Here is a 10,275-nt window from a genome sequence, read left to right on the forward strand (position 1 = left end):
TAATTTTGTGGATTTTTGATCCAGCCCTGTGTAATACTGAGAGTAGCATCAACTGGCCACCCTACCATTCTAATCTCACTTTACTTAAAAATATTTATTGTGTACCTGTTATATGCCTGTCACTGTAGTAAGTGTTGGGATACCAAAAGTAAAGAAATTCTGCTTTCAAGGAGATCTCAGCTTAATGAAAAAGCTTGCAGTCCTTACCCCGCAGTATAAATCCTCTGACCTTGTCAGCAGACTTCTTGCTGTTCCATCAACACACCATTATTTTTCCTATCTTATGATTTTGCTTATGCTCCTCCCCTTATCTCAACACTCTTTTGGTTCCTCTTTATCTGGAACCTGAGGCTCAGGCTGCCCTGTCTGATTATTATTCTTAAAAGAAGTGGGAAAATTTCACCATAAAGAAAAGAGCTTCCCAGCTGAAGGGAATAGAGCTTAAATCATTCAAGGGCTGGAAGAACACCTGAAAAGGGATGGATCTGAGTCTTCAAAATCAAGAAACCCTTTAGAGAGGACAGCTTGCCAAGTTCTCCCCTCTCCATCTCCATTTATCTGTAGAAATACTCAGTTTGGTTGGCGGTACTATTGCTATCATTTGTAAAACTTGCTTACTACTTTTTCTTTTAATTGTCCGGTAGCACAATTACCATCTACCATATTGTTTGGTATAGAGATAAACTCTGTGTATGCTTTCTTTTTCATAGTCTTTTGCTCATATGGCATGACATTTGTTCACAGATTAAATGAAAAGAGAGAAAATAATTGCTGTGGAGTCAACTACATGGCTGTTGTAATTACTAGGGTGTGAAGAGATGAGGGGGCCAGAACAGAGTGCTGGCCGTGGAAACAGTGGAAGAAATGGGAGGAGGAGATGTTTGAAGTGTAAAACAGGCAGGAATTGGCAATTGACTGGATGAGAATATGAAAAGGGACATGGAGTTACAGTCTCCAGGGCCCTGGGCTGTGAAACCAGGGCCCTAATGTGCCCTTGACAAGAGGTGGGGCTTTCGGGCAGGGGAGTGGCTTTAGGTGGGAAGTTGGTAAACTTGACTTGGACCATGTTGAGTTTAACCTTCCAACGTTGATTGCTATCTCAAAGCAGACAATTGTCTTTCTTTTAAAAGCACTCTTGTTTGGCAGGGAGCACTTGTTGGTCTGATGGCTGGATTTGCCATTTCTCTGTGGGTTGGGATTGGAGCTCAGCTTTATCCTCCACTTTCTGAAAGAACTATGCCATTACGCCTTGAAACCTATGGCTGTAACAGCACTTCCAATGTGACGGATTCGTTGGCGGCCACAGAAATGCCATTTTCTACTAGTGCTTTTCAAGTATACAACGTTGCAAGGTATTGAATTAAGTTTTATAACGTCATTTAAAAAAAAAAGTATGTGACAGATAGAGAACTCCAGATGCTTTAAAATTTTATTGTGGTAAAATATGTATAACAAAATTTGCCGTTTTATCCATGTTTAAGTGTACAATTTTGTGGCATTAATTACATTGACAATGTTGTGTAACCATCACCACCGTCTGTTTTCAAAACTTTGTCATTACCCCAAGCAGAAACTCTGTATCCGTCAAGCAATAACTTCCCATTCTTTCCTTCCGGCAGCCCCTGGTAACCTCTAGTATACTTTCTGCCTCTATGAATTTGCCTGTCTAGATATTTCATATAAGTGGAATCATGCAATATTTGTCCTTTTGTGTCTAGCTTATTCCACTTAGCATAATGATTTGAAGGGTCGTCTATGTTATAGCATGTGTCTAGAACTTCTACTACAAAGGTGAAAAGAAGTGATAATAGAAGACATCTTGTCTTATTCCTGATATTGTGGTGAGGGTGGAAACAGGAGGAAACTTTCAAAATTTCACCATTAGTATGATGTAAAATTTTGTAGATATTCATTACCAGATAAAGAAAGTTCCCTTCTATCCCTGGTTTCTGAAGAGGTTTTTTCCATGAATAGGTGTGGAATTTTATCAACTACCTTTTCTGAATCTATTGAAATGCTTACATAATTTTTCTCCTTTATTCTGTTTCTGTAATGAATTATATTGGTTTATTTTCAAACATTAAACAACCTTTTCATTACTATAGTAAGCCTATTTTTTGATATATTACTTTTTAAATAAATTACTGAATTTGATTTGTTATTTTTTTCTAGGTTTTTTGCATCTATATTACTGAGAGTTGAATGGCCTTTAATTTTCTTTTCTAATAATTTCTCTGTGAGGTTTTATTATTGAGGTTATTTTGGGCTCGTAAAGTGAGTTGGAAATTGTCTGTTAGTTCTATCAGTTATTTCTTTGATTGTGGATTTGTCTATTTCTCCATTTAGTTATGCCAGGTTTTGCTTTACATATTTTGAGGCTTTGTTATTAGGGGTATTCAAGTTTAGAATTTCTATGTCTTCCTGGTGGATTGATCCTTTTGTCATTCAGAAACGTTCCTCTTATGGGTGTCCTGGGATGCTGTGTTCTGCTGAGATGCCCAACAAATGGCAAATGCCTCAAGGGGAAAAGCCGTGGAAGGAAGTCAGGCTCACCTCATGTGTTTCCCTTCTCTCTGGGATCCTGGCCTCTCAATTTCTCATTGTCTTGATTGGTCAGATGCCTTCAAGCATGCCCTACCACTCAGTTTCTATATATTGTTCTCAGTGAAATGGTTGGTCTAAATAAAGCTATTATTTCAAAGCTGAAAGTGGAATCCTACAGCAAACTTAAAAAAAAAAAAGTTCAGATCATGTCACTCCTCTACTTAAACTCCTACAATGGGTGTCATTGCCCTTAAAGTAAAATCCAAAGTCATCCCAAGTCCAACAGAAACACCCCTGGCTACCTTTCATCTTGTACCACTCTGGATCTTGCTCACTATGCTTCAGTCAGCTGGCATTTACTTTCTCTGGGATTCCTTTCTCAAGAACTTGATTTGGCCAACTTTTTCTTATTATTCAGATCTCAGTTCAAACGTCAGTTCCTCACAGAGACTTTCTCTGACAACTCATTATAAAATGATTCCTTCCTCCCACCTTGTCAATCTTATATCACCCTATTTTATTTTCCTTACAGCACTTTCTACCAGTGGAAATTATGATGTTTATTTGTTTATTTATCGTATTTCTTTTTCTATTGGAATATAAACTTTACAAGGGCAGGAACATTATCTATCTTGTATATGGCTGGCACTCCAATGGTGAGAACAGTATCTGCCACGTAATGCAGAGGTGAATGAAGTAAACATGACCATTTGGTATTATAGAATATGGGCAAGGTTAAGTCATACTTTTAAATCCTGACCCCATAAGATAAAATTGAGACATAAGATTATGACATTTAAAACATAATTAAATATTATATCTTAACTTTGACACGAGGCCCATTGACATAGTTACTAATAGTATTAGATGAAATCTTGTAATTATGATTTTGCTCTCTCTTAGGACTCCCTTGATGGATAACTGGTATTCCTTATCATATCTATACTTCAGCACTGTTGGAACTTTGGTAACAGTTCTCGTGGGAATAATTATTAGTTTACCAACAGGTATCTATCTACAAAAAAAAAAAATTTTTTTTTTAATCTATCTACATTATTAGTATTGTATTTACCTCTTTATGTCAGTTTGCACTATATCTGTTTTGTAACTATTTATGTTACTTATTATGGTTTTGTTAACAACTATTTTAATTATGTCCTCCATTTTATTCATGGGAAATTTGAAGGCCTGGATTTGAAAGCAGAAGACCTATCTCTATTGGGATCTTCATTATGCCATTTGCTTCATTCTACCATGAACTTGGGCAATCATGTAGCTACTCTGAACTTAGTTTTCTTATCTATGAGATGAGGATAATAATACTTAGTCTGCTTACCTCACAAGGTTGTTGTAGGATAAAAAAAAAAAATAATAAGATGCTGAAAAAAACTGCATATAGATATGTATATGCTGGGTATTTTACACATATCTTTGCAACAACCCTAAGTCATGATTCTTCCATTGTCTCATGCTGATTTTTTATACATTTTAATGAGTTATACACATATAAGGAATAATAATTTTTATGTCTAATAATCTCTACATCTAAACATAGTATGACATTTATGTCTAAACATAGTGTGAGGGCTATTTTCAAATGTTCATAAACTTAAAGAAAATTATTTTCTTTTTATCAAACTGATAATGCAAATAGTATAAATTGCTGTCAGGGATTGCTGTGGAGCTGTTACCATGGGACATTTTGTCCTCTGTCTGTGGATTCTCTTTACTTCCCTCCTGTGTTGGATCCCCTGTTGCCTGTATCCCATTACTCCTCATTCTTGGATACTCCCATAATGAAATGGAGCATATCCTACAGCACATTCTTGAGAAAGGCTGGACAAGAGAAGAGTTTTTGGAAACTTCACATATTTGACAAAAATGTCTTTAATCTACCCTTATGCTTGATCAAAGAAGTGGGTGGCACAATGCTTAAGTGCTCGCCTGCTAGATGAAAGGTTGGCAGTTTGAACCCACCAGTGGCTCCATGGGAGAAAAGACCTGGCAATCTTCTCCTGTAAAGATTAAAGCCTGTGGGGCAGTGCTACTCTGTCCTATAGGGTCACTGTGCACTATGAGTTGGAATCGACTCAATGGCACATAACAACAACATGCTTGATCAATAACTAGTTTGAGTAGAGAATCCTAGGTTGAAAACAACTTTCCTGTTTCTGAGAGGGTATCTCTATTTTCTCATAGCTTACTATGTTGCTGTTGTGAATGTCAATGCCGTGCTGAGTCCTGACCCTTTGCATGTGGTCTGTTTTCACAATGACTGCCTTGCCCTCAGTTCTCAGTAGAGTTCTTTCAGTATGAATACCTATGTCTTTCAGTTCTAGGGAATTTTTCTTATTTTACATCTTTGATAATTTCTTACCATGTTCTATGTTTTCTGTTTCTGAAATTTCTGTCAGTCAAGTGGACTCTTGGACAGTTCCTCTAATTTTGTTATCTTTTCTATTTTCTACCTCTGTATTTTTTAGGTCTACTACATGGAATGTTTAAAAAATTTGTTTTCCATTAATTCTCAAAGGAGCACTCTGGTCCAGTTTTGAGACTATTCTGTAGGGGAACAAGGGCAGGTAGGAGGCTATTGCAGTAATCCAGGTGAGACATCGTGGTGACCCAAGCCAGGATAGTAGTTCGTTGGTGGTGGAGTTGATGAGAAGTGCTGGGTCCCTAAATTCCTGTATTTCGTCACATACATACATCCACAGCTACCAAACGAGGGAAGACAGCTCCACTTCACTTTTTGTCAAATGTGTTACAACTAGTCAGAAATCCTACACTTTGTCCAAGTATGTCTGATGTCTTTGTTTGCTTTAGCTACCAGCATTGTGCCAATTTATAGAATCCTTCCACCAATCATTGTTTTTTGGCACCTGGGTAGCACTGTTTTTCAAACATTTATGACTCTAATATTTATACTTATGAGATTGTCAACTGCTTGTTACCTCTCAAAAGTTGTTTTAAACCATTGTCTTTCTTTTCAAAAAGGATTGTGCTCTTTCTCCTAAATAAAATTACTGGTACAGTAGGTTTATTCTCTTGTCTGTTTTGATATATTTTAAGACAGATTTAAAAATTTTCTCCCCAGTTACCCAATTATTCAGCCCTGTAATACATCTAACCAATCTGCTTATACTATTTCTGCCTTGGTCCAAATTTAGCCCATTTTATTTCCTTAAAAACCCTGGTGGCATAGTGGTTAAGAGCTATGGCTGCTAACCAGAAGGTTGGCAGTTCGAATCCACCACGTGCTCCTTGGGAACCACATGGGGCAGTTCTACTTTGTCCTGTAGGGTCACTATGAATCGGAATCAACTTGATGGCAACGGATCTTATGGGTTATTTCCTTAAACACTTTGATAGCCATGTATAGCTGTATCTTTTGTTTTAAAAAAGTAGTGATCTACACAGGTGAACAGGCATCCAGAAATAAAGCCAAAAACACATGAACTTCATTAATTTTACCAATGGCTTATTCCCAGTGACCCCCTTGAAAAGTCTAAAAACATACAATCCTAAATGCTCGTTAGAACATATATTTTAAGTTACCATAAGGCACTAGAAATCTGTAAGAATTCAGAGCACGTAGATTTGGTTTTAGTTTCAGCTCTACCAAATCATTTACTATGTACCATGAATCTATTTTCTTCGTCAGTAAAATGGAGGTAAATATTTTCATATGTAGACCATGAGTGCAGTGATTGTTTCATTAATCTGTCTCTTCTGTGCCTAGTAGAATCTCTAGCACATAGAGTTAGGTGCCGTCGAGTCGGTTCTGATTCGTAGAGACATTATGTACAACAGGATGAAACACTGTCCTCGACATCCTCACAATTGCTGCTATGTTGAAACCCTTTGTTGCAGCCACTGTGTAAATCCATATCATTGAGGACCTTCCTCTGTTTTGCTGACCCTCTACTTTAACAAGCATGATGTCCTTCTCCAGAGACTGGTCTCTCCTGATAACATGTCCAAAGCATATAAGGCAAAGTCTCACTATCCTCCCTTCTATGGAGCATTCTGAGCGTACTTATTTGTTCATCCTTCTGGCAGTCCATTGTGTATTCAGTAGTCATCACCAACACCAAAATTCAAATGCACTAATTCTTCTTTGATCTTCCTTGTTCATTGTCCAGCTTTCTCATGCATATGAGGTGATTGAAAACACCAAGGCTTGAGTCAGGTGCACTTTAGTCCTCAAAGTGACATCTTTTTCTTTTTAACACATTAAAGAAGTCTTTCCAGCAGATTTGCCCAATGCAATACATTGTTTGATTTCGTGACTGCTATTTCCATGGGTGTTGATTGTGAATCCAAGTCAAATGAGATCCTTTACAACTTTAATATTTTCTTTTTATCATGATGTTGCTTATTGGTCCAGTTGTGAGGATTTTTGTTTTCTTTATGTTGAGGTGTAATCCATAACAAAGACTGTAGTCTTTGGTCTTCATCAGTAAGTGCTCAAGTCTTCTTCACTTTCAGCAAGCAAGGTTGTGTCATTTGCATATCGCAGGTCGTTAATGAGTCTTCCATTATCCTGATGCCGCATTCTTCTTCATATAGTCCATCTTGGATTATTTGCTCAGCATCCAGATTGAATAAGTATGGTGAAAGGACACAACCCTGAGGCACACTTTTCCTGATTTTAAACCACACAGTATCCCCCTGTTCTGTTCAAATGAGTGCTTCTTGATCTATGTACAGGTTCCTCATGAACTCAATTAAGTGTTCTGGGATTACCATTCTTCACAATGTTATTCATAATTTGTTACGATCCACACAGTTGAATGCCTGCGCACAGTCAATGAAGCACAGGTAAACATCTTTCTGGTGTTCTCTGCTTTTAACCAAGATCTATCTGACACCAGCAATGATATCCCTTGTTCCACATCCTGTTCTGAATCTGACTTGAACTTCTGGCAGTTCCCTGCAGGTGTACTGCTGCAACTGCTTTTGAATGATCTTCAGCAAATTTTACTTGTTTGTGATATTAAAGACAAAATATTGTTCAATAATTTCCATGTTCTGTTGGATCATCCCTTTTTGGAGTGGGCACAAATATGGACCTCTAGCAGGCACTCAATAATGTTGAGTAAATTGACTTAAAGTTGATCCCACCTCCAGAAAAATAGGTGTTACTGAGCCCTAGAAGGCAGGTCCTTGTCCTGCATGCTCAGACTTGCCAATTATCTGGACACCAGTCTTTGAGAAAGAGAGTAACTTCATTGCAATGCTCAGAACAGGGAGCCAGGAGGAAGTTCCTCAGATCTGACTTTCTGAGCTACAGGGAAGCAGGGCTTATATGTGATTTGGGTAGCAAGATGGCGGACATGCAGGCATACTGGGAACGGAAAATTCTAGAAGTTGGCCAGGAAACAGCAGGTGATGTGGTTCTTGTCAGACCTCTTGCTTCAGAATAGGGTTTGGTGATGATTTTCCTTCTGATTCGTTCCTCCTGTTGCTGCGTCCTCTGTTGAGGTCAATTAGTAGTCACAGCTGGCCTTTCTGTGCATGCGGGGTGGGCGAAATCTGGCTTAGGCTAGTTTAAGAACTAATGGAAATTTACTGGCATTTGTAGGGTTAGGTTACACAGGAATACCCAAAATTAAAAGACTGGTTTTTGCACTTAAACAGTGATTCTCACACTTCAGAAGGTATAAAGATTACCTTCAAAATTTGGTAATAATCAGAATTCAGTAGCCCCAAAATAGAGTTCTAATTTGAGCAGTCCAGGTTGGAGTCCAGGAATCTGCATTTTAAATACACCTCCTAGATCTGGATAGAGTGGTTTGAGGACTAGGCTCTAAGACACATAATTTTAAAAAATCCTCTTTGATCAGTCAGTAAAATATCAAACAAAAAAGATAATTTTTGTAGGGCAAAACCTCAGAGAAGAGGACTTAAAACAGCAATCTGCATACCGCTTTTCATTAAAATAATTTAGTTCATTATTTCCTCACACACATATGTAGCCATTAAAAAAAAAATTGCCCTTAAGTCCATTCTGACTCATAATGACCCTGTAGGACAGAGTAGAATTGCCCCATAGTGTTTCCAAGGAGTGGCTGGTGGATTTGAACTGCCAACCTTTTGGTTAGCAGCCAAATGCTTAACCACTGTGCCACCAGGACCCATATACATCCATAGCTGTCAAATTAATAAACAGTAGCCCTGGTGGTACAGTAGTTAAGAGTTTGGCTGCTAACCAAAAGGTCAGTAGTTTGAATCTACCAGCTGCTCCTTGGAAACCCTGTGGGGCAGTTCTACTCTGTCCTATAGAGTCCCTATGAGTTGGAATTGACTTGACAGCAATGGGTACATTGTGGTTAAAAAAAAAAAATTTTTTTTTTTTTTAGACCCACATTTATTATGGTGAGAGGCTTACAGGATCTGAAACCGACAGAGGGAAGGGGAATGGTGGGCTATATCTTCAAAGCTGTTTAGGAGATTCTTTCTTTGTGTTATATAAGTTCATAATGTTGAATGTGCATAAGTTAAATGCCTGTATGTTGGAAGCTACTGTGTAGTGGCAGGTATCTTTTTAACAATGTAAATCATGTATATGTTTTTCAGGAGGAAGAAAGCAGAGCTTGGACTCCAGATTCCTACTAACCAAAGAGGATTTTTTGTCCAATTTTGATATTTTTAAGAAAGTAAGTTGGCTTCCTTTTTCCTTAAATTAATAAGACCGTGTTTACCACTTGAATAGAACACTAGTTAGTTCTCAGCCCTTCTTAAACAGTGATGGATTAAGAAGGTGTCTGCCATGTTCTCTGATGGTCTATATCTGTTTTATCTCTGAGGATCTATATCCGTTTTATATCTCTCCCTCAGTAGACCATTGTGGTTACGTGCTAACAAGTCGATTCCGACTCTTATCAACCTTATAGGACAGAGTAGAACTGCCCATAGGTTTCTCAGGCTGAAATCTTTATGGGAGCAGATCACCAGGTCTTTTCTCCCGCAGAGTGACTGGTGGGTTCAAATTACCAACCTTTGCTTAGCAGCCTATCGCTTACCCATTGCACCACCAGGGAAATGGGCCCTCAGGTCATGAAGGACCTAGGAAAAGCAGAGAAGAGAAATTTCCAGGAGAAAGAAGGGCCATTGTAGTTGGAACTATTCTAAGCTCTCTTACGGTGTAAAGACAGGAGCTGATTTAAGTACTTGGGACTTCTTAGTAGACTACTAAGCTGATTTAGAGAAATTAAAACAGTAGTAACAATTATTTAAAACTGAATGAATGAACAGTTTCTCTTTTCTAATCACCATATTAACATTTTCTTTTAGAAGAAGCATGTTTTAAACTATAAAGCTCATCCAATGGAAGATGGTGGAACTGATAATCCTGCCTTCAACCATATTGAATTAAAAGTCAAGGATCGAAGTGGCAAGATAAATGGGACTCGTTTGTGAAGGAGCTGATAGGAGATGACCTTAAACAGTGTCTCAGCTTTACAGTTTTCTAGAAAAATTGGATCAGATTAAGACTTTTTCTTTTTTCCATCTATCATGAGTAGTTTGAGGGAATTTTGGGGGGTTGAATTTTTGTTGAAGTCCTGCTTTTCTTCACGAACTAAACTCATTAATTGAGACTACTGTAAAAAAAAAAAAAAAAAGTTTTTTTTTTTTTTTTTTTTACTGTGGACTTAAGAAAGGGCTCCTGCATCAGCATTTCCCTCTATGCCTCATTTGTTTCAATGAAGCTGTAGTTATGAATGT

The 10,275-nt window shown here is 37.8% G+C and overlaps 1 protein-coding gene across 1 annotated transcript in view; it reads left to right on the forward strand.

The window, feature by feature from the left end:
* SLC5A8 (solute carrier family 5 member 8) overlaps positions 1-9,969 on the forward strand; it is a 57,885-nt gene extending 47,916 nt beyond the window's left edge. The window contains exons 12-15 of the mRNA XM_003405291.3: positions 1,147-1,352; positions 3,448-3,551; positions 9,127-9,206; positions 9,844-9,969. Coding sequence (XP_003405339.1) covers positions 1,147-1,352; positions 3,448-3,551; positions 9,127-9,206; positions 9,844-9,969 — 516 coding nt within the window. The remainder of the gene's footprint in view (positions 1-1,146; positions 1,353-3,447; positions 3,552-9,126; positions 9,207-9,843) is intronic.
* Positions 9,970-10,275: the final 306 nt, after the last annotated feature.

This window comes from Loxodonta africana, chromosome 4, assembly GCF_030014295.1.
Source record: "Loxodonta africana isolate mLoxAfr1 chromosome 4, mLoxAfr1.hap2, whole genome shotgun sequence".
Taxonomy (NCBI): Eukaryota; Metazoa; Chordata; class Mammalia; order Proboscidea; family Elephantidae; genus Loxodonta; species Loxodonta africana.